This window comes from Chiloscyllium punctatum, chromosome 40 (genome assembly GCF_047496795.1).
Source record: "Chiloscyllium punctatum isolate Juve2018m chromosome 40, sChiPun1.3, whole genome shotgun sequence".
Classification (NCBI taxonomy): Eukaryota; Metazoa; Chordata; class Chondrichthyes; order Orectolobiformes; family Hemiscylliidae; genus Chiloscyllium; species Chiloscyllium punctatum.
In genome coordinates, this window is record NC_092778.1 from 506930 (window position 1) to 531695 (window position 24766).

Genomic DNA, 24766 nt, shown 5'->3' on the forward strand with positions numbered 1-24766 from the left:
GAACAGGTTTGATTGGAAGCAAACCTGTTCAACTATAACCTAGTGTTGTGTGATTTTTAAACTTTGTACACCCCAGCCCAACACTGGCATCTCCAAATCAGACTGACATTGACAGAGATGCTGTCTTTCAGATGAGGTGTTAAATATAATGTTTCTGGGACTGACCTGTTTCTATCCTAACAGCAATTGCAGGTTGCTTGCATCCTCCCACTTCCACAGTTATCTCTGTGATGATGACACTACCAAAAAAAAATTACTCTTGACACCCCCCACCCCGTCCTATCTCTCGCCTACATGCTGTACTTTGCCAACATTGAGTCTTAGAGATGTACAGCATGGAAACAGACCCTTTGGTCCAACTAGTCTGTACCAACCAGATATCCTATATAAATCTAGTCCCATTAGCCAACATTTGGCCCAGATCCCTCCAAATCCTTCCCATTCACATACCCATGTTGGAATCATATAGCCTTCAACACTTTCTCTGGCAGCTGTACCCATACACGCATCACTGCCTGCATGAAAAAGTTGCGCCTTAGAACCCTTTTATAATCTTTCCCCTCTCACCTTAAACCTACCTTGTCCTGTTTTTGACTCTCTCACCCTGGGAAAAGACCTTGCCTATTTAGTCTCTCCCTGCTCCTCATGATTTTATAAAGCTCTTTAAGGTCATCCCTCAGTCTCTGATGCTCCAGGGAAAAAAAAATCCAGCATATTCAGCCTCTCCCTATGGCTCAAACCCTCCAACCCTGGTAACAACCTGCTAAATCTTTTCTGAACCCTTTCAAGTTTCACAACATCCTTCCTATAGGATGGAGACCAGAACTGCATGCAATACTCCAAAAGTGGCTGAACCAATGTCCTGTAAAGCTGCAACTGCTATACTCAATGCACTGGCCAATAAAGACAAGCATACCAAATGCCTTCTTCACTATCCTATTTACCTGCAACTCCACTTTCAAGGAACTATGAAGCCCCACTGCAAGGTCTCTTTGTTCAGCAACACTCTCCAGGACCTTACCATTTGGTGTGTAAGTCCTGCCCTGATTTTCCTTTCCAAAATGCAGCAACTCACATTTATCTAAATTAAACTCTATCTGCCAATCTTCAGCCCACTGGCCCATCTGATCGAGATCCTGTTGTACTCTGAGGTAATCTTCCTTGCTGTCCACTACACCTCTAATTTTGGTTTCATCTGCAAACTTACTAATCATACCTCCTATGTTCACATCAAAATCATTTATCTAACATCTTCAGAAAAGTCAGTTTACATACCTATGCTGACAATGTCCACCTCCAACTCACCAGCACTTATCTTGATCCATATACTGTTTCCAATTTGTCAAATTGCATAACTGATATCCAGTGCAGTACAGACAGAAAGTTCCTCCTCCTTTTCAATATTAAGGGAGACAGAAACTTGAACACAGAAGGTAAAAGGTTATCTGATTAATTTTCAACATATATTGGGAGCAAGATGATAGATGGGGAGAAACTACTTAGCTAGCTTGAGACTCCAGGACTAGTTACATAGAAATGAAATAGAGCCAGTCTTTTAGAAATTAAGTTAGGAAATGCTTCTCACATAAAAGGTGGTACAAAACTCTCTTCTTCATCCAGAAATCAATACTAAATTAATTGCTAATTTTAAAACTGAAATTGAAAGACTTCTGTTATCCACTGGTATTAAAGGTAGGCAAAGTTGGGAAAATGGAGTTAGTCCCAAATCAAGATCTCAACAATGGCAACAAAAGCTTGAGGCAGCAAAATAACCTGTTTCTGTATTCATTTGCAGACACCAAGTATGTTCTGTACAAATTTACCAGTGTTCAGGGTTGGCCAAGTGTGGAATGACTGAGCGATGGATTTGCCTGAATGTGCGTTTATCTGTGTTGAGGGTGTACATGGGTATGCATCTGTCTGAGCTGTGGGCTTACTAGAATGCATGGTTGTCTGAGTTTACCTGGATGTGTTTGTTTGAGTGGTAAACTAACCTGGATATGGATTTGCCCATGTGTGACTTTCAAATATTTTCATGTTCTTTCCTCATTCTGTTTTATTTGGTCTCTGCCCCCAATTCCTCTCCCTGCTAGTGTCTGAGAATAAATCAACTTGTTTGTTACCCTTAAGTTTTTGACCCCAAAGTAAGCCTCTATACATATCTGTACTAATTCTCAGATTGCCTATTTCTATATCAATTTCACATCCCTACAGCAATTCATCTGCTGCTGAAACCCTCATTCAAGCCTTCATTGCCTCCAGGCTCAACAATTCCTATATATTTCTGGTTAGCCTCCCACATCTACCCTCGCAAAAACTTCAGTTCACCAAAATCTCTTTTACTTGTGTCCTTACTTGTATCAAGTCTAGTTAGCTATCATTTTGTCCTAAATTATCTTCCAGTCAAGTAAAGCAATAAATTTTAAAAATGTCTCTATTGACAAACCTCAATTGTTTGGTTCAGCTGACCCCAATAATCTCTGTAATAAGTTTTCTTCAATTTTGTTAATATTTGGAATTCTCTCTCCAGCAAGTATATGCAAGGCTCAATTAGATTGTTGGTTGACAAGGGAATCAAAGGTTATGGGAGAGACACAGGGAAGTGAAGGTAAGCCCATATCAGACCAATAATAATCTTACTGAGAGGCAGAGCAAATATGAGGGGACTAAGGGCCTACTCTACCCTATTTCTTACATCCTGAAGGTAAGGCAGGTGACATGCCAAGGGTGGGGCTGGTTAAAGTTTGATACATAGTGACAGCAGGGCAAATCATGGTTACAGTTTGATGCATGGAAAGAGTGGCACAAGTTATGATGATGGTTTGATCTGTTCCAAGGATGGGACTGGTTAAAATGACAGATTGATCCATACTGAAGGTCCTGCAGGTTAAGGTAATAGATTACTGCAGAGGGTGGGGCAGGTTAGGATTATGCAATATCAACTTCAGTTTTCTTTACTCATTAATATCTCCTAGGATTCTGGTTAGGTTGTTTGTCTAACATATCTGGCTGCCACACAGCCTGATGAGGCAATTTTGCAAAAATAGAGTGTCACACACACTACTCGGATCAGTCAAATACACAGAATGGAACATCTTTACTACAGCATGGTTTGAGATATAGGTTCGTAGAGAAATTAGTCAGTACTGCCTGGGTCCTGAAAACACTCAATGTACATACCTCACTTGGATGTGGCAACACACCACCACCATCCCAAGTGTAATTTGGGATAGCAAAACAAAAAATTCTGGTCTAGCCAGCAAATGCCACATCATATGAAAGAACAAAAGATAAATAAATAAAAAGCAGAGAACAAAATATCAGCTAGTCACTGAAGTATGATCAACTGGAGCAGTGACTGACAGAGGTGCCATTTTCCAGGTAAGGTAATAAACTGAAGATTGTTCTTTGCAAATATTTACTCTGCATGCCACATTTGAAGAAAAGCAAAAGTGTCATCGTCAACATCAGCAAGTATCAACTACACTTACACTTTACATATAGTTTTCAACACAGCAAGTGATTGCACTCAAAAGCAAAATATTTTATTATACATTGTTCCAGAGTTGCAGTGTGTCATTATCCAATCCTCAGAATTTTACATTCCTCCAAATATGGCTTCCCGCACATTCCCTAATATTTTTACCTACCAATTGTCTTCGCCCCAAACTCCCGAAATCCCTCCCCAAACTTTGTTATTTACCACAAAAAGTCAGTAAAAGTAGATTTTAAGCCATCTAATTCAATACCATATATGCTCGTTGTCAAATTAGGCTCAATTATTGAAGTGTTTTGAGATTTTATGATAGTAAAAGATGGTATGTAGATTATTATTATGCAAGACTACTGCTGATGTGGCCTGGGTCACACTACATAGTAATATCAGATTGGGGAGGCCATCAGCATAAAACAGCCAGTCTGGCATAATCAAAAAGCCCATATTGTGGACATTTCCACTAGCACCAGCAGTAGTAACTGAAATTAGACAGAACAGTTGTTGAGGAGATACGGTCAAGAATGAAAATAAACATTCAAACTTTGTACTTCTAGTACACCAACTCTCTCCATGTAGCATTGAAATAATAGAAAGGTACATAAATATTTGAAAAATAGAATAGTGAAGTAACAAGATAATTGGAAAAATTGAACTGGTTCACAGAAAGCTGTTACTGACAGAGTGCGCTAAATAACCCATTTGTGTTGCAAAGTTGTGATTCCAAAGCTTGCTGGAATGAGTCTTTACAGACCCTGTTGTAGATTGTACATCTTTCCCTTACCTAGCCTTCATGCTCTATAAATTTCCCCCATGTCTTGCAATTTGTCATGTTTCATTTATATATTAAGAAAATTTACAATTTACACAAACTAAAAAAGGTAACCATGAATATTTATTACATTTGCACATTAACTTCTCCAATTTATAATTCTTTGACAGATGTGACTGATACAATAGGTCCAAGTTGTGGTCTAGTGTCCCAGTTTCCTTTGAGGTGTTGCAGACAGAGTGGATTGCAGAAGGAACCATTTTGAAAACACTGCTGGACAGTACTGGCATGGGAAAGTAGTTTGGATCTGGTTCTCCACCTAAAGAAAAGGTAGATAGACTAGGTAGTGCACCCAGTTGATAACAGCAGTAAACTTGAGTTGCACTCAATGTGCATTATGGGTGGGACTAAGTACTGCGAAATTGCATAGTATGCACTGCATGAAGCAACACTGATATCCATTTACTTTGGGGTGTTTCTTGTATTGTTGGACCACTGCAATTAGTCAGTTACATTGCAGGTTCTGACTTCCCATTATCCATTTGCTTAACTCAGATAATTCATTTACTATACAAAGAATTGGCAGCATATCAGAATGGTTAAAAAGTGATAACCAGGTGATAAGAAAAAAAAACAAACCAACATCTTAAATGTAAACCCTGTATTTCACAATCTTGCATAATTCTTACTCTTAGCTGTATTCCTAGAATTATAGCTTTACACAATGCCTTCCACAAAGTCCACTTATGGGCACTGACCAATTCAATTGAGTGAAGCAGGCATCTCCAGGAGATGGTAAAGCACTCCTCAGTTCCCCAACATCTGTTAGCTGTGGTGGTGGTCGGTGGGTTTCAGGGAGCAATCATAAACACCCAAATAATCAGGGAGCTTCTAGTGCCCAAAACTAACACTGGCTTGCACTCTATCTCCTTGCCTCAAGGCCTCCAAATTTGGACTGTCATGTCTTTAATCCATCTATAAAGTGCACATAGCTATAAGTAGGGTTAAATTCATGACGAGTCGAAGGTGAGAACTGCAGATTAGAGTCAAGAGTGTGGTGTTGGAGAAGCACAGCAGGTCAGGCAGCAGCTGAGGAGCAGGAGAATCGATGTTTTGGGGGGGCTTCTGCCCAAAACGTCAATTTTCCTGCTCCTCTGATGCCGCCTGACCTACTGTTCTTTTCCAGTACCACACTCTCGACTTAAATTCATTACATACATTGTTTGCTTCAGTGACCTCAAAAACTAAATCTGATTTTTGAGTTAAAGCTCAAACTAAAAATGCTGTCCATCCTTGGTTTCCCTGTGGAGTCAATTCCCTTAAGTCATACTATTTTATAAATGTGCCTTGCCGGAGGAATTGGTCTTTAATGAAAGTTCTGTCATAAAAACTGGTTACATTTTAGCTAACTGTTTTATTGGAAGGGGTGACAACTTCCTATCTACCTGTTCACCTCCTAGTTCTCAGCAGCATCCAAGAAACAGCCAAGTCCTGAAATAATGCTGCATGTTGCACTACTCATTGATGTCCAAGAATTTTACTGTCTACAGAGCTCAAGTTATTGCAGCAATGAGAATTCCAACTGGTGTTGTTGGTTAAGCAGATGAAACTCATGAACTTTGCAAATAGTAGGTAGCAGTTACTGGCATTTCACAAACATTAAGCCTAATACAAGTGAATACAAAAGAGAGAACTCATACAATTTTTACATTCAGTCACAACTGAAGCCTTTTCCAAGTGGATTAAACTCAGCCGGAGGATCAGTGATTTAACGTTTCATCAAATAAATATATGCCCAGTACTCTGGATTTTCTCTGGCGTTATGCTGTAACATTGAACTGAACACTACACAGAGAATTACTCCCACTGTGGAGGAGCAGCAAATCTTCATCAGACCAAAGATGAACACATTTATCATTTAGAAAACTTGAGCTTCCTCATGTTGGAGCCACTCCATCACTTTGAAATGCTCAGGCAGAATTTGGGCCCTCTGTTTTTCCAGCTGTTCACTGAGTTCCCCAATTAACTGGATTCTACAACAAGAAAAGTAAAATTAAATGTATAATGATGGACACTCGGGAAGAATGGGTTTAAAACTGAGACTTTATATAAACCAGCTGAATGTTTTCTTTAAGAATAAAAAATATGGAGGGCAGAGTTAAGATTGTATAATCCTACCAGACTGTTAATATATCCAGTGAGGTAACACATGTAATCTGTAGATAGTTGAAAATTTAAATCAATTATTCTTAAATTACCCATAGCAAACAGAATTGGGAACAAAGTAATCCAGCTACCTGCTTCAGCATTGTTATCTTGTAAAATATAGGAGACCGAAACCAAACCTTCAAGACAAAATAAGCACTGCCTCCAAATCAATGTTTCAAAATTTGTAAGTGAATAAATGATTTTTCAAAATTATTGTGGATGGAAAGGGTAGAAATGCTGTGTCAGATAAGTAATACAGTTTGAGTCACTACAGGCATACATTTAAATCACAAATTTCCTAGAATGCTTTATATTTCATTACAATGCACTAGACAATATCACAGAGCTATAAATTATGTTTATTTTGTACAGACAGATACTGGATTATGGATGACCATCATTGTTGCTGGTCATGAAACAGAACTTATGATGTCATGGAATCAGAGAGCTTTAACATGAAGACGGCCTTAGTTTCATGTCACATCTGGGAGATGGCACCTGTGACAACTTAGTTCTCTATCAAGACGGAGTACTGACAGAACGGTCAAGTCATCATGTATCTGGGACCCTTCTGAGTCAGTAGCACTGTCTCCACAGACTTATCTATTAATTCCAAGCTCAGTTCACCTCTTTAGAACAAGACCTCCTCTAGACTCAAGTGTTTCATGCTGTTTCGAGGGGTGAGACAGATTATCAGCCTTCAAAGGAAACTACTTTTAAAATAAAAAAACACAATATTTCTGTAGGTGTTGGCAACAGACAAGCAAATTACCAAGAAAAATGTTTCAGGATTTGGCCAACAGAAAAAAGAGAAACTGGGGTCTCAAATCTATCCTGGAGGTCAAGGACTCAGACAGGGCTGGAGTGACACAAGAGCAGCTTAAATATTAAGGTCTCATCTTGTTTTCAAAAGGTAGGTATATGCTGACTTTCATTTAGAGCTTCATGAGCACTAGGCACCTCCGATCATCTTACCTGTACTTGTAGTGCTCTGAAGTAAAGCCACACCTCATATCTGAGACAGTGGCAGGAACTTCTGGTAATAGCTCTTTGTGACATCCATCATAAGCTCCTGTGTACACTCCGGGAGCTCACCAGCAAACAGGCCTGTCAGAAAACAAAACAAAATTGTTTAAATTATTTAAAGTAGGAACCTCACTTCGTAATTAATAGTAGATGCACCGTTATTTTGTACATGAAAGATTGCCTTTTAGAATTGTAGGATACTTCAATGGTATGACAGCCAAATGAGTTTAAATGAAACAGAATAAATTTATGAAACATGGCGATCAAATTGTGTATAGTAAAGCTCCATACAACAATTTGATAGTGATTAAATAATTTGGTTTAAAGATATTGTCGGAGAGATTAGCTAGGACACTGGGAATAATTCTCTTGTTCATTTTTGAATGGTGCCATGGATGTTTTTGCATTCACCTGGCAAGTCAGAGAACATAGAACAATACAGCACAGTACAGGCCTTTGGCCCTTGATGTTGTGCCAGCCTTTTATCCTACTTTAAGATCAGACTAACCTACATACACTTGGTTGTACTAAGTTCCATGAAGGATCTGTGTGGAATATGTCTACTAAAAAAAGTAAAGCGCAATTTCATTGAACTACTGAACTAATTAATAATATAAAAAAATAGTCTTATGATCTACCAGAGTGTCTCAAAAATGGAATAGGATGAGGTAAAGATCGATGCAATTACATAGGTAAGTTATCCAAATACACTCTAATTTTGAAAGTCACTTTCCCTTCATGTAGGATCTTATTTTATTATTGATCTGAAAGAAGCACCTCAGTTGATGCAATACTGCATAAGGGCTGGACTGAAAGTGTCACCTTAGATTTTTGGCTCAGGTCACTGTGGGTACAAGTCCAATTTCAATCAGAGGAGTGTGCTACCTACTGAGCCATGGCTAGACATTGAAACAAACAGGACAGTCCACAATCTGAGGAACATAAATTATACCCCAGGCAAATGATTCAAAATAATTAAGAATGAACCAGTTTCTTCTCCCAAATCGGGGTATAAGCATTGTAAACTACATGGTCTCTCTGGACTGGATCATTTGAGAAGCTACAGGGTTGAGGATATCAGAAGGAGAACAACAAAGTGATTTCCTTTTACCAAGGGCCTCAACATGAACAAACATCCCCACCCAACAATTTGAAGTAATGCAAAGCAAGAACATTACAAACAGTTCAAAGGTTCTGGAAACTATTACATTCAGATGTAAATGTGAATATTCGAGTATCTGATTGCACATTGCACCAATGTGCAAGTGCAGAAATGTTTGCAACTGCAAAAACTTATATTTTTTAGTGCCTTTACCCACAGTAAAACATCTTCAGATACATTAATTATACTCAATTTCTTCTGTATTTATATTCCCATGTAATGCCATACCATTACAGCATCATAGAGCAAATTTGCCAGCATTTGGCCTATATCCCTCTAAACTCTTGTTATTCATATGCCTACCCAGCTGCCTTTTAGAACATAGAACAGTACAGCACAGTACTGGGCCCTTCGGCCCTCGATGTTGTGCCAGCCTTTTATTCTACTCAAAGAGCAGACTAACCTATACAGACTTCATTGTACTAACTTCCATGTGCCTATCCAAGGGTCACTTAAATGTCCCTAAATGTATCTGACTCTACTACCACTGCTGGCAGTGCATTCCACGCACCTGCCACTTTATACCAGTGTGTAACCCACCTCTGACATCTCTCCTAAACTTTCCTCCAATTACCTTAAAATTTTGCCCCCCTTGTGATAGCCATTTCTGCCATGGGAAAAGGTCTGTCTATCCACTCTATCTATGCCTCAATATCTTGTACACCTCTACCAAGTCACCTCTCATCCTTCACTCCAATGAAAAGAGTCCCAGCTCCCTCAACCTTCCCTCATAAGACATGCCCTCCAGTCCAGACAGCATCCTGGCAAACATCCTCTGCACTCTCTCCAGAGCTTCCACATCTTTCCAATAATGAGGCGACCAGAACTAACAATATTCCAAGTGTTGTCTAACCAGGACTCTATAGACCTGCAGTATAACCCTGCAGTCTAAAACTCAATATCCCTGCTATTGAAAGCCAACACTATATGTCTTCTTAACAACCCTATTAACCTGGGTGGCAACTTTGAGGGATCTATGGACTTGGATCCCAAGATCCCTCAGTTCCTCCAAGCTGCCAAGAATCCTGCCTTTAACCCTGTATTCTGCATTCAAATCCGACCTTCTAAAGTGAATGACTTCACACTTTTCCAGGTTGAACTCCAATCGGCCACTTTATCAGCCCAACTCTGCATCCTGTCAATGTCTTGTTGCAACCTACAACAGCCGTCCACACTATCCACAACTCCACAACCTTCCTGTCATTGGCAAACTTACTAACTCAACCTTTCACTTCCTCATCTAAGTTATCTATAAAAATCACAAACAGCAGAAATCCCAGAACCGATCCCTGCAGAACACCACTGGTCACCAAGCTCTAGGCTGAATACTTTCCATCTACCACCACCCCCTGTCTTCTGTGTGTCTGCCAATTCAGTGTCCAGACTCTCAGGTTTCCCTATTTCCCTTGCATTCTTACTTTCTGAATGAGCCTACCATGGAGAACCTTATCAAACATCTTGCTAAAATTCATGTACACCACACCTGTTGCTCTACCTTCATCAACATTTTTTGTCACATACCGAAAGAATTCAATAAGGTTGGTGAGGCATGACCTGTCCTGCACAAAGCCATGCTGACTATCTCTAATCAATCTATGGTTTTCCACGCAATCATAAATCTTATCTTTCAGAATCTTCTGCAGTACTTTGTCCAGCAGACATAAGGCTAACTGGTCTGTAATTCCTAGGATTATCCCTATTCCCCTTCTTAAACAAGGAAATAAGATTTGCCAAACTCCAGTCACCTGGTACTACTCCAGTGGACTGTGAGGGCGCAAAGATCATTGCCAAAGGTGCAGCAATCTCTTCCCTCACTTCCTGTAGTAACCTAAGGTATATCCCATCTGGTCCAGTGGACTTACCTATTCTTACATTTTTCAAAATTTTCAGCACATCCTCCTTCCTAATATCAATCTGTTCTAGCATTTCAGTCTGTTTCATGGTGTCCTCAGAAACATCAAGGACTCTCTCAGGAGAGAATACTGAAGCGAAGTATTCATTAAGAACCTCTCCTACTTCCTCCGATTCCAGGCGCAAGTTCACTCCACTATCCCTGATCGCCTCTACCCTCACTCTCGCCATCCTCTTGTTCCTCATGTAAGTGTAGAACGCCTTAGGACTTTCCTTAATCCTACCCACTGAAGCTTTTTCATGCCCCCTTCTAGTTCTCCTAAGTCCATTCTTCAGTTCCTTCCTGGCTACCCTGCAATCCTCTAAAGCCCTGTCTGATCATTGCCTTCTCAACCTTAAGTAAGCTTCCTTCTTCCTCTTGAAGAGATGTTCCACATCCCTTGTCATCCAAGGTTCTTTCAACCTACCATCCCTTGCTTGCCTCAGTGGGACAAACCTGTAAAGCACAATCAGCCAGTGCTTCCTAAGCAACATCCACATCTGTTGTGTATTTCCCTGAGAACATCTGTTCCATATTTAGGCACTCCAGTTCCTGCCTTATGGCATTGTAATTCCCCTCCCCCAATTAAATACTTTCCCATACCATCTACTCCTGTTCCTCTGCAGGAGTATAGTGTGTATATTTTGGTGTCACTTGCAAACTTAGTAATTGTTACTGTACCCGCCTCCACTGCTTCTTCTGGCAGCACATTGCAAACATACACCACCCTCTACATGAAAACATTATCCCTCAGGTCCCTTTCAATTTTTCACCTCTCACTTTAATTCTATGCCCTCTAGTTTTGGACTCCCCAGCCAAGGAAAAACACCTTGGCCATTCACCCTATCCATGCCCCTCATTATTTTATAAGCCTCTATAACGGCACCCCTCAACCTCCAAAATTCCAGGGAAAAAGCACTGGCCTATTAAGCTTCTTCCCATAATTAAATCCTCCAATTGTGGCAATATCAATGTAAATCTTTTCAGCATCAAGTTTAATAACATCCTTCTTGTTGACCAGACTTGTTAGCAGTATTCCAAAATGGCCTCACCAATGTCCTGTACAACCACAGCGTGATGCTCCTACTCCCATACTCAATGTTCTGACCAATGAAGGTAAGGGTGCCAAATGCCTTCTTTACCACCCTCTCTACCTGCAACTCCACTTTCAAGGCAGTATGCACCTGCATCTCTAGGTCTCTTTGTAAGGACCTACAATTAACTGTACAAGACCTGCTCTGATTGGCCTTACCAAAATGCAACACCTCACTTTTATCTAAAAAAACTTCATCTACCGTTCATTGGCCAATCTAAGGTCCCACTGTACTCTGAGGTAACCTTCATTGACCCAACACTACTATTTTGATGTCATCTGCAAACTTTAATCATGCTCCTGTATAAGTGATGTAAATGTGAATATAAAATTACAAAAAGCAGTGGACCTAGCACCGATCATTGTGGCACATCTCTGGTCACAAGCCTCTAAGCAATAGTCCAATAAGCAATTTTCTTCCACCACCCTTGGACTCCTACCTTCAAGTTCACCCTGGATCCCATGTGACCTAACCCTACTAACCCAGTCTACCATGTGGAACCTTAGTGCACCAATTATTTTAGCAGTATAGGTTCTAACAGGACTTTATCTAGCTCACCAGCTATAGTAAACATAGCTGCCTCTCTCTCCTCACAGAGGGGAATTAGTTTTGACCCAAAGAATCAAGCTATCATGGATATGATGTTGGTATTTAGCTATACTCACCTGGACAGCCTGAGAAGACTGTGAAAGGCGGGACCACAGTTTCTGGCGGAAGGACAGTGTTGTCCAGAATTTTGCAACAATCTTTCAGAACACATCTTCGACCCTACGGAGAGATAAAAAGAATTAGGGACAACACACTCCGTCTGCCAAAGGAAGTAATAAATAGTGTAACCAAGTATGGACCCTGAGAAATATTAATAGCACAGAGGTAAATTCCTTGCTCAGGATAACAGAGCTAGCTGCTACCGTGGTCCTATTATTCGTTTTTTAAAAATAAATCAGTTCAGGGAGGCATTGGCATAGTGGTAATGGCCACTACTCAGGAACATGGGTTTGAAACTGACCATGGCAGCTGGTGAAACTTGAATTTAATTAATAAACATATGAAATTCAACTCAGTAATAGTGACCATGAAACCATTGTTGATAGTCAGAAAAATCCATCTGATTAATTACTGCCCTTTCAGGAAAGAAATCTACTGTCCTCGCCACCAGACCTACAATCTTAACTGCTGTCTGAAATGACAAAGTTACTCACTCAGTGGTATCATATTGCCACAGTAAGGTCAATTAGGAATGAAGTGGAATTGAATCCCTCGCACTGGAAACAATAAAAGCACGCACAGGCTAGTTTTCTCTGCAGGGTACTTAAAAACATCTGGGGCTTGTGCCAAATTTGGAGACCTGTCCATAGCTTAGCCTGCCATAGAATCATAGATTACAGCCAACATACACACTGCCACCCCGAGGGGTGTCCTATCCCACAATCAAAATGGATTCACCATTGTATATTTGTACACAGTAGCCAGAGAGTTTTCAACATTGACTCCAGACCCCACAGAGTCTCACAACATCAGTTCAAGCAGAGGCAAAGAAATCTCGTATTAATTACCACCATCATCCCTCAGATGAGGGATCAGGACTTGGAAGTAGAACAGAGGAAGGCAAAGACATAGGAATTAGTTCGGCAGCAGCATTATACCAAATCTTTTCTTATTCATGAGGGTTAGGAGCTTGGATCTCCCATGGATAACATTAAAAACACAGGTAATGCTACAATAGAAATTCCTTCGTTACCATGAAGTAGCATGCAATCTGTTAGGATCTATCAATTAGGGGAGTAAAGATTCTGCAGCCAAACCCACAAATATGTGGACTGTAGCAAATAAGGCAGGATGAAAATTTGTGAATGTGGCATATTTTTAAGGTGAGAGGAGAGAGGTTTAAAAAAAAAGACATGAGGGGCAAATGTATCACAGAGGACGGTTCACGTGTGGAATGAACTTCCTGAGGAAGTGGTGAATGTGTGTACAATTACAACAACATTAAAAAGCCATTCAGATAAGTACAAGAATAGGAAAGGCTTGGAGGGGTTTGGGCCAGGAACAAGCGGGTGGGACTAGTTAATTTTGGGATTATGGTCAGCATGGAATGGTTAGACCAAAGGATCCATTTCCATGATGTATGACTATGATTCTGAGTGAAGTCAGTGTACTCTCGGGGCTTGCAGGTTCTAAAGAACCTAGCTGCTAGACTGGGTCTGCAAAAGGTAGTGAAGGTACTAACAAGGGAAAATCTAATTCTCCTTGATATTACCAATCTAATTGTCACAAATATCCATACATGACAATAGCAGAACAATGCACAGCCCTCGTTAGACAAAAAATCTTCTCTTCATATTGAAGATACCCTCAATCTTTTACATGGGACGAGCACCTGCTAAATGGGATAATTTGTCAGCAGATCTAGTAACTCAAGATTCAAAGTCATTGTAAGATTTAAGCAGCTGAAGAATTGTATTCGACTACAATCTGTAACTTCATGACCCAGCACATCTTCCACTCTGCTATTGCCGAGTGCAGTATCACATGCCAGGAAAAGGACCAGCCATACATAAAATGGTTGACACCTGGTGAAGCAAGAACATTATATTATTTGGCATGCAAATAGTCCAAGAAATTTACAATAGACAGAGCTAAGCAATCCAACAACAATCACATCAGATTCAAGTTCTGCAGTCCTGCCACATCAGTTGAAGATGATGGCAGATAATTAACATCTAACTGGAGGAGGCTCCACACTCTCTATGATGGCGATGATCAGAATATCAGCAAAAAAGACAAGCCAGAAGCACTTGCAAGAATCTTCAGCCAAATGTGCGAAGTGATTATCCCATCTAGGCTTCCTCCTGAGATTGCCAGCATCACAAATAACAACCTTCAGCCAAATTGATTCACTCCATGTGATATCAACAATTGACAGATGACACTGGATACTGCAAATGCTATGAGCAGTGATAACATTGCAGAATTAGAACTGAAGATGTGTGCCTCAGCTGTATCCCTAGCCTAGCTTTTCCAGTCCACCTACAACAGTGGCATCTAGTTAGGAATGTGGGAAATTGCCCAGGTATGTCCTGCCCACAAAGCCGGACAAATACAACCTAACCATTTAATTACATAATCAGGCTATTAAAATTATGAAGGATTACTGTCAATGATATGAAGCAGCACAAATCAAAGATTAACAGCTTACTGAATTCTGTTCGGTTAGGGCTACTCAGCTTATGATCTCATTACAGCCTTGGCCTAAATCTGCACAAAATCCTGCAGGTTCCAGGATTTCGATGTTTCAGTAAGAACAGAGAAGATGGTAAAAGAGGGGGAGGTGTGGCATTGCTGGTCAAGGAAAGTATTGCAGTTGCAGAAAGGACGTTAGGGGACTCGTCAACTGAGGTAGTATGAGCTGAGGTTAGAAACAGGAAAAGAGAGAGGTCACCCTGTTGGGAGTTTTCCAGAGGCCTTCGAATAGTTCCAGAGATGTAGAGGAAAGGATAGCAAAGATGATTCTCGATAGGAGTGAGAGACACAGGGTAGTTGCCATTGGGGACTTAAACTTTCCAAATACTGATAGGGAACACTATAGTACGAGTACTATAGATAGATCAGTTTTTGTCCAGTGTATGCAGGAGGGCTTCCTGGCACAGTATGTAGACAGGCCAACAAGGGGTGAAGCCATATTAGATTTGGTACTGTGTAACGAGCCCAGCCAGGTGTTCAGACTTGGAAGTAGGTGAGCACTTTGGTGATAGCGATCACAATTCTGTTATATTTACTTTAGTGATAGAAAGGGATAGGTTTATACCACTGGGCAAGTGTTACAACTGGGGGAAAGGCAATTACGATGCGATTAGGCAAGATTTAGGAAGCATAGGATGGGGAAGGAAATTGCAGGGGATGGGCACATTAGAAATGTGGATTAATTCAAGGAAAAGCTCCTGAGCGTCCTAGATAAAAGTTTGTTCCTGTCAGGCAGGGAGGAAGCTGTAGAGTGCGGGAGCTGTGGTTTAAGAAGGAAGTGGAATGTTTGGTCAAGAGGAAGAAGAAGGCTTATGTTAGGATGAGATGTGAAGGTTCAGTTAGGGTGCTTGAAGATTACAAGGTAGCCAGGAAAGACCTAAAGAGAGAGCTCAGAAGAGCCAGGAGGAGACATGAGAAGTTGTTGGTGGATAGGATCAGGGTAAACCCTAAGGCTTTCTACAGGTATTTAAAGAATAAAAGAATGATGAGAGTAAGATTAGGGCTAATCAAAGATAGTAGTGGGAAGTTGTGTGTGGAGTCAGAGGAGATAGGGGAAGCGCTAAATGAATATCTTTCGTCAGTATTTACTCTAGAAAACGACAATGTTGGTGAGGAGAATACTGAGATTCAGGCTACTAGACTAGGTGGGATTGACGTTCATAAGGAAGAGGTATTAGAAATCCTGCAGAGTGTGAAAATAGATAAATCCCCTAGGCTGGATGGGATTTATCCTAGGATCCTCTGGGAAGCCAGGGAGGAGATTATTTAGCCTTTGACATTGATCTTTAAATCGTCATTGTCTACAGGAATAGTACCAGAAGACTGGAGGATAGCAAATGTGGTTCCCCTATTCAAGAAGGGAAGTAGAGACAACTCTGGTAATTACAGACCAGTGAGCCTTACTTCAGTTGTTGGTAAAGTGTTGGAAAAGGTTATAAGAGATAGGATTTATAATCATCTAGAAGAGAATAATTTGATTAGGGATAGGCAGCATGGTTTTGTGAAGGGTAGGTCATGCCTCACAAACCTTATTGAGTTCTTTGAGAAGGTGACCAAACAGATACATGAGAGTAAACTGGTTGATGTGGTGTTTATGGATTTCAGCAAAGTGTTCGATAAGGTTCCCCACAGTAGGCTATTGTACAAAATGCGGAGGAATAGGATTGTGGGAGATATAGCAGTTTGGATCAGTAATTGGCTTGCTGAAAGAAGACAGAGGGTGGTGGTTGATGGGAAATGTTCATCTTGGAGTCCAGTTACTAGTGCTGTACCACAAGGGTCAATGTTGGGTCCACTGCTGTTCGTCATTTTTATAAATGACCTGGACGAGGGTGTAGAAGGGTGGGTTAGTAAATTTGCAGACGACACTAAGGTCGGTGGAGTTGTGGATAGTGACGAAGGATGTTCTAGGTTACAGAGAGACATAGATAAGCTGCAGAGCTGGGCTGAGGTGGCAAATGGAGTTCAATGCGGACAAGTGTGTGGTGATTCACTTTGGTCGGAGTAACCGGAATGCAAAGTGCTGGGCTAATGGTAAGATTCCTGGTAGAGTAGATGAGCAGAGAGATCTCGGTGTCTAGATACACAGATCCTTGAAAGTTGTCACCCAGGTTGACAGGGTTGTTAAGAAGGCATACAGCATTGTAGCTTTTATTAATAGAGGGATCGAGTTCCGGAACCATGAGGTTATGCAACAGCTGTACAAAACTCTGGTGCAGCTGCATTTGGAGTACGGTGTACAGTTCTGGTCACCACATTATAAGAAGGATGTGGAAGCTTTGGAAAGGGTGCAGAGGAGATTTGCTAGGACGTTGCCTGGTATGGAGGAGAGGTCTTAAGAGGAAAGGCTGAGGGACTTGAGGCTGTTTTCGTTAGAGAGAAGAAGGTTGAGATGCGACTTAATAGAGACATATAAGATAATCAGAGGGTTAGATAGGTGGACAGGAAGAGCCTTTTTCCAAGTATGATGACGATGAGCATGAAGGGGCATAGCTTTAAATTGAGGGGCGATAGGTATAGGACAGATGTCAGAGGTAGTTTCTTTACTCAGAGAATAATAAGGGTATGGAATGCTTTGCCTGCAACGGTAGTAGATTCGCCATTCAAGTCATCATTGGACAAACATATGGACGTACATGGAATAGTGTAGGTTAGATGGGCTTCAGATTGGTATGACTGGTTGGCGCAACATTGAGGGCCGAAGGGCCTGTACTGCGCTATAATATTCTATGTTCTAAAAGAGGTGAACATGAGGGGTGAATCAGAGTGATTGCCCTTGATATCAAAGCCATATTTGTACAGTTATAGCATCAAGCAGCCATTGCAAAATTGGAATTAAGGATAAAACTCAGCTGTTTTGTGTCATACCTAGCACAGAGGAAGGTAGATGTGCTTGTCGGAGGTCAACCATCTTAGTCCCAGAAAATCATTGCAGGTGCTCCTCAAGATAGTGTCCTAGATCCAACCATTTCTATCTGCTTCAATGATCTTCCTTCCATACTATAGTTAGAAGTGAAGATCTTCACTATTAGTGTTCAGCACCATTTGCAACCTCTCATGTACTGAAGCAACTCATGCCCTTATTTAGCAATGCCTGAAGAACAACCAAGCTTTGGCTGATAAATCATCCAGGACAAAGCAGTCCACATGATTGACATTGAATGCGGAGCCAATAACATCTACTCCATTCACCACTGACACATAGCAGCAACAGTGTATATATCATCTATAAGATGCACTTCAGTGAATTGCCAAGCTCCTTGACAGCAACTTCCAAACCCACCACCTCTACTAAGAATAAGGTAGCAGATACTTGTGAAAACCACCAGCTGCAAATTCTTCTCCAAGCCAGGCATCATCCTGACCTAGAACCAACTCACTGTTCCTTCACTGTCATTGGATCAAGACAGTACTAATAGCACTGAGCATCCCCACTCCCCAAGGATTGCTGTAGTTCAAAAAGGCTTCTCACTATATTCACAAGGGAAATTTGGGATGGCCAACAAGCCAGCAACATCCACAATCCATGAACAAATAAAAACACCTCATTAGCTATTTTTGATTAAAAGCTACTGACCTGTATGTTATCAACACTTCACTGACATCATATCCAGCACTACATATCAGTCATTTGAATCCCAATTTCTTAATTATGAGTAAAGCAGCGGTATATATTAAAAGAAAGCAAACAAATCCTTCATCCTGGATTCCACTAAATCTTGGAATGTTTTGCCCATATGCCCAAATCTGAGAATAGACTTGCTCAGTGATATGAAAATTCCTAGAAGGAACTCAACCCCAATTAACACCATCCTTGAATTAATGGTCAGTCAACAAAAACAACTTAGTCTGTGTGCTGGTGTGTGTATACTTGAGTGAGGGAGTGACAGAGTCCATGTTGAGAATACATCAGTTTAAGTCATTAAAAGAACAATAGCAGCAGAAACAAATAATTACCAAGCAAAACTCCATCTGTCGGAGACTGAACAATCTCTTATCATCATGGACCACTGACAAATGATCAACAATAGACATCTGTTCAGTGGGTTAAAAGACAAGTTGGTCTTTTATTCAATTACTGAAATAAAAAATTGATTTCTTGAAACAGTAATAAAATTAGTTCAGGTCCAGACAACACATCTACCTTCTATATCTCCCAAGACTCTAACTCCTCCTTCATTCCCAGTGTCTGTTCATAACCAATTAATTCTGGGTCAAGAGGTGAATGTTCATGTCCCACATGTCCTGGAGATGGGTCATAATATGTTCAGCGAGGCTGCATGTTTAAATAGCTACTCCAACATCCCCTCCCCTAAAATAACCTTTATAGCCGAATTCCTCTTACATGCCTGGGTAGGCCCAAATCTCAGAAGGTCTTATAATTTCTTCTTTCAAGCTACTGTCTCTCACAGGCTTCTATTGTACACCACACAACAAGAAGTTGCATTACAGACAGAATGAGCATAACAGCATTAATAAGAAGAGGCAATTTACTTACGATAACACAATTCTTCCCAATGTGAACATAGGATCCAATCTGAGCAGCATTTACCACACAGTCTTCCTCGATGAACACATGGTCACCAATGTGCAGTGGGAAAAAGGCAACCCTGTATCGCAGAGGAAATATCTGATATAATTGACATCTTAGTCAATAGGAAGCTAATATACAAATGATTTAGTCCCACATGGCATGGGAATAGAGTGCAATCCAACTGCTTCTAAAAATCAACTAATACAATATAACAGGACCCCTGTATCTTTGCATGCAGAAAATCAAAGCTGATCATGCTCTTCCTCGATGACCAGTCACTCTTGTTCAGGAGATCTGAAGTTTAGAAGTTCAACATTGCCAGGAAGATGAACTTGATTCTGGGTCTGGAAGAAGCGGGTGTACTGGTCTAATATGAAACAACTACCTACTTATAAGTTTATAAGAAAGCAGCTTGCCAAAAGGCAGCTGTATTTCTTCATTCTATTCTAAGGTGTTTCACTATGCAGAGGTGCTAAGTGGAGAGAACACTTATTCAACTGGACAATCCAACAAACGGAGCTTTAACAAACTTTCAGCTAAAAGATTCCAGGTTGACTAGTGCGTGTGCAGCTAGTTCACTACTGCCAGCGTTGGCTGGGGCAACAAATACATAACCACATCTTCCTTGTACTCATCAGGGAGAAAAGAACTATCTGCAAACATTCCTCGTTCTGACCACTCGGTAAAGTTTCTTGCCGGAAAGTAAGAATGAAGGTGGACTTGACCAGTTCCTGTATTCCACATATTTCTCCTGCAGTCTGTCACCATGGCAGGGCACTTGGGAGGTGGGATTGTCCCACAGGGCTGGAGCTAAAGACCAGAGAAAGGACGTTGGTGAACAATGGAAATAGGGAATAACCTTGTGCTGTCTCACCCATTTTGTAATCACTTTCTTAAATCCTTTGCATCTCAGTGCAGTAAAATCTCTGGTCCAGACAGTATTTTTAAAGCTTTAATGAACCCATTCAAAACAGAACAACATCTCTGAAGCAGATGGGACTTGAATCTGGATCTCCTGACCCAGAGCTAGAGACACTGAAACCACACCACAAAATGCTAATTTCTAGATATGATTGATATATGAAACCTTTCCAGTCCTATGTTACAGTAATTTCCATGTCTGTACAATGCATTTGCCTCACCCTTTGCTGAATTTCTTGAAAGGCGGGCGTATGACACTTCGGCTCTTGATGACACAATGCCGTCCAACCCTCACATTCGCCAGGTCTCCACGGATGATACAGTCGTTCATAACAATAGTCTGATTTTTAAAATAACATTGTTATAATAAATTCTCTGGATGAAGTATTTCAATTTACTGGTTTTAAGTGATCAAGTGATTTGAACTCAACATCCTTATAAACTACTCCAGGGAGTTCCTGGTTTCTCTGTGGGCAAGTATACCACACACTGTTCAGGCATGGTACTGAGGCAGGCATACCAGATGATCCCAGATTTGTGCAATGACTTGATCGCTCCACAGCTACAATCAGTTTGCCTAAATTCATTTCAATAAACCTGGGTCTACAGCAATACAAAAAAAAACCTGTCAGAAGCACTGACAGGTCTCCACTCACAAATGTTGGAGATACAATGGGGTACAAAATAGATTTATTAGATTAGTAATTATTATTAGATTAGTAACCCAGGGGCCTGTACTAATGACCCAAAAAAAAATTCAAATTCAGATAATTATATAAATCAACTATTAAAATAAAAGAATCATTAACAGTGATCATGATACTGGATTGATGTGAAAATTCACTTGGTTCATTAATGCAATTCCAGACCTGCATTATTTCACCTATTCCAGATCCAGGAGTGTTGAAATTAATTACAATCCTTACAAATCGATAGTAACTGGTCATTCTTGACTTCTCCCTGAAATAGCCTAGCTATCCCCTTACATCCTCTCAGGAAGCGAGTTCACCACCAATGAAGGATTGGAAATAATGCTGGCCTTAAAAGTAACATGCGTGTCTTGCATATGACTCGATTTAAAAAAAATGTATCTCTAACTAACACTGGCACATAAGGAAATATTAGGACAGGTAACAAAAAGCTTGGTCAGAGATAAAAAAATTAAGGAGTGCCTCAAAATAGGTGAAAGAAGGGTAGAGTGTAGAAAGTTTCAGCTACCTAATTTAAGAATCTGGGGCTGAGACACAGAATACACAGTATTCACTAATGGGCGAAAACTAGAGGCCAGAATTGAAAAAGAGATGCTGGAGGAAATTGAAATCTTCAAAAAAAAAACCAGTTACTGTAGATGGGAAGCAGGGAAGGGGCTATGAACACTACCATAAGGAATTAAAATTGAGGTGGTGTCAGACCAGACCAAATAGGTCAGCAAAATTACGGTAATAAGTGAGAAGACCCTGGTGCATGTCATGACGGAGAAAGTTGTCCAAACACATTTAAAAAGAGGTATTTGAATGTTCCTACATCCAGTCCACTTACCTTGCCATTTAAGACAATGTTCTGGCTTCCACAAAGCACAGACTGCCTGCTCACCTTGTTGCCAGAGGCCTGTAGACATAAATCATATTTTTCAGATTAGTTCACATTGACAGGAAAAATTATAAATCAGTCAGTATTGTCATGACCATAGTTGCTAACGACAAATTACAGAACCCTGATACAGCCATACAGACCAATGGCTGTCTGGACAGATATCCAGAGAATGTCACACTTAAATATGAAAAGGGAATCTGAAAAATCATTCTGCAAAAAGGGGGAAAGAGTCAAAGCAAATCAGGCTGTACAGTAATCTCATGACAAAAAATAATGCAGGGCTGATAACAACCCTGCACAAGAAAAACCACCTTCTATGTCATAGCATCATACAGACATACAACACAGAAACAGACCCTTCAGTACAACTCATCTGTGCCAACCAGATATCCTAACCTAATCTAGTCCCATTTGCCAGCACTTGATCCATATCTGTCTAAACCCTTTCAATTCACATACCCATCTTTTAAATGCTGCAATTGTACCAGCCCCACGCACCACCCTCTGTGAAAAAGCTGCCCCTTAGGTCCCTTTTATATCTTACCCTCCCCCCACCCCCACCCTAAACCAATGCCCTCTGTTTCTCAACTCTTCCATCGCAGGGAAAAGACCTTGTCTATTTATCCTATCCATGTCCCTCAGGATTTTATAAATTTCTTTATGGTCACCCCTCAGCCTCCAACCCTGTGGGTTATGTGACATTTGTGTTTTACACAAGGACAGGAGGTGCTGTAGTGTCAATAATTCTCGACCAAGAGCCCTGGGGTCAAGTCTCACATGCTCCAGAAGTATGTAATAACATCCCTGAACATATGGATCAGGATATACCCACACATGGTCAGGGTTTATAAGGCCAGTTTCAACTCTACTGTATTGGAGTGTGCTGGCAGGATTGGAAGTTCCTGTGTATCGCAACACGCTAAGGTAATCCAGTGTACTAGCTAGAGTTCAAGCATTAACATGCTATGAAGGTCACAAAGAACTATCTCCTAGTCACCCATGTTACAGATAAAAGAATTTTCTCACTCAGACAAAAGCCATCAGGTTAACAAAGTAATCTGTCTCAGTGGGTACAGGAGCTGAAGTTGGCTGATTGGCCACTCAAGTCTGCTCTGGCATCCAACTCCACTTTCCTACCTTTATCCCATAACTTTTAATTCTATAAGATTATAACCATCTGTCTATCTCAGCTTTGAACACACTTAATAACCCAGCCTTAATATCTCTCTGCAGTAAAGAAATTTATGACCACTGGAATAAAAAATTCATTCTCTATACAGCCTCAATAGCAAGATATCATTCCTTAGATAAGGGGACTAAAACTTCACAGCATTCTGGGTGTTGTTTAACGATTACTCTATACAGTTTTAGTGAGACTTCCCTAAAGGCCAACCATCTACTTGCTTCTGTTGAACCTGCATATTTTTTAAAAATTTGGACACATAAATCCCTGTGCTACAGATTTCTACAGTCCCTTTTTAAAAATATTCAGCTCTTCTATTGTTCCTGGCAAAGTGCATAACCTCATATTATATTCCATCTGCTAAGATTCTGCCACACACTTCATCAGCATCCCTGTGAATACTTTGCATCATCCTCACTACTTGCCTTCCCACCTATTTCTGTGTCATCTGCAAACTTGGCTATCATACAGTCACATCCCTAATCCAAATCATTAATATGGATTGTAAGTAATTAAAGACACAGCACTGAATACTGTGGCACTTCACTGGTTACAGTGATCCAAAAATGCCCTTCTTGCTCCAAGTCTGTCTTCTATTAGTTAGCCAATCCTCTATCCATGCCAATATACTATCCCAACACAAACGGCTTATCATGTTGAGTAGCTTAACGAAAGTTGCCTTAGTGAATACACGTTAGCGCAGCATCTACTTAAGCCTTTCCTAACTGTACACCCAGTAAACAAAGAATGTGCATTAATAGAAAATGCGTCTTAACCTCGGGTCTTTGCAAAGCACTGTACAGCTATTGAAATAATTTTGAAGTCGCCACTATAAGGTAGTAAATTCTGTAGCCAATTACTACGAAGGAAAACTCCCCTTCGCCGAAGTAGCACCATGGGCTATGTTACATCAACCGAAACAAATAGATGGGGGTGTCAGCTGAAGATCTGATCCAAAAGGCAGCTCCTTCGGCAGTGGGGGAATCCTCCCTTCTTCTGGATTAGTGGTGCTGGAAGAGCACAGCAGTTCAGGCAGCATCCAAGTAGCTTCGAAATCGACGTTTCGGGCTCCTGATGAAGGGCTTTTGCCCGAAACGTCGATTTCGAAGCTCCTTGGATGCTGCTTGAACTGCTGTGCTCTTCCAGCACCACTAATCCAGAATCTGGTTTCCAGCATCTGCAGTCATTGTTTTTACCTCGGGAATCCTCCCTGCCCATCTCTCATTCACCATCCCGAACTGATGTCGAATCCCCTTTTACTGAAAACAGAACAAAAACACCCACGACACCAAGAGATCCTCACCGTCTCGATGTACTCCGCCTTGTTATAGAGAATCTCACACAGCTCCATCCTCAGTTGTCGGGGCGACCGCTCCCCACCTCACCCGGAAACACAATTCACACTTCCGGAGACAAATCGACCCGAGGGAAAGACCAGAATGAAAATTAAAAAGTCCCCGCGTTTCTTTTAATTTCCTTTCGTTAAAGTTGTATCTCCGAATAGTGAGCAATATTTTTCTAATGCCGCAGTTCAGAGATGTCGCATTTAGGTCGTAGAGGCACCGGTACCTTTAATGATTGATGTTGTCAATGACCAATAACGTCTAAAAGTGTCTTCGCCGTTTCTCCAATCGGCGAGAGGGGAA

General features: G+C 40.8%; 1 protein-coding gene across 2 annotated transcripts; it reads right to left on the reverse strand.

The window, feature by feature from the left end:
* Positions 1–4366: 4366 nt before the first annotated feature.
* dctn5 (dynactin 5) lies at positions 4367–24650 on the reverse strand. 2 transcript variants are annotated; one of them, XM_072559130.1, is made up of 7 exons: positions 24424–24650; positions 21884–21952; positions 20566–20684; positions 19388–19499; positions 12312–12414; positions 7449–7580; positions 4367–6298 (listed from the first exon to the last, which is right to left on the reverse strand). In XM_072559130.1, exons 1-6 carry the CDS (start codon positions 24469–24471, stop codon positions 7483–7485), a joined length of 549 nt encoding a protein of 182 aa, XP_072415231.1. In that variant the 5' UTR covers positions 24472–24650; the 3' UTR covers positions 4367–6298; positions 7449–7482. The 2 variants fall into 2 exon arrangements, with proteins under 2 accessions (XP_072415231.1, XP_072415232.1); XM_072559131.1 differs by lacking the exon at positions 24424–24650 and adding an exon at positions 24317–24381.
* Positions 24651–24766: the final 116 nt, after the last annotated feature.

Bases quoted from the DNA above. Each gene is read 5' to 3' on its own strand.
- dctn5 (XM_072559130.1), bottom strand. From the start codon at position 24,471: ATGGAGCTGTGTGAGATTCTCTATAACAAGGCGGAGTACATCGAGACG. The intron at 21,953-24,423 runs GTGAGGATCTCT...TTATGTCTACAG, and splicing joins AGGCGGAGTACATCGAGACG to GCCTCTGGCAACAAGGTGAG. The intron at 12,415-19,387 runs GTAAGTAAATTG...ATCTCTCCGTAG, and splicing joins TTGGGAAGAATTGTGTTATC to GGTCGAAGATGTGTTCTGAA.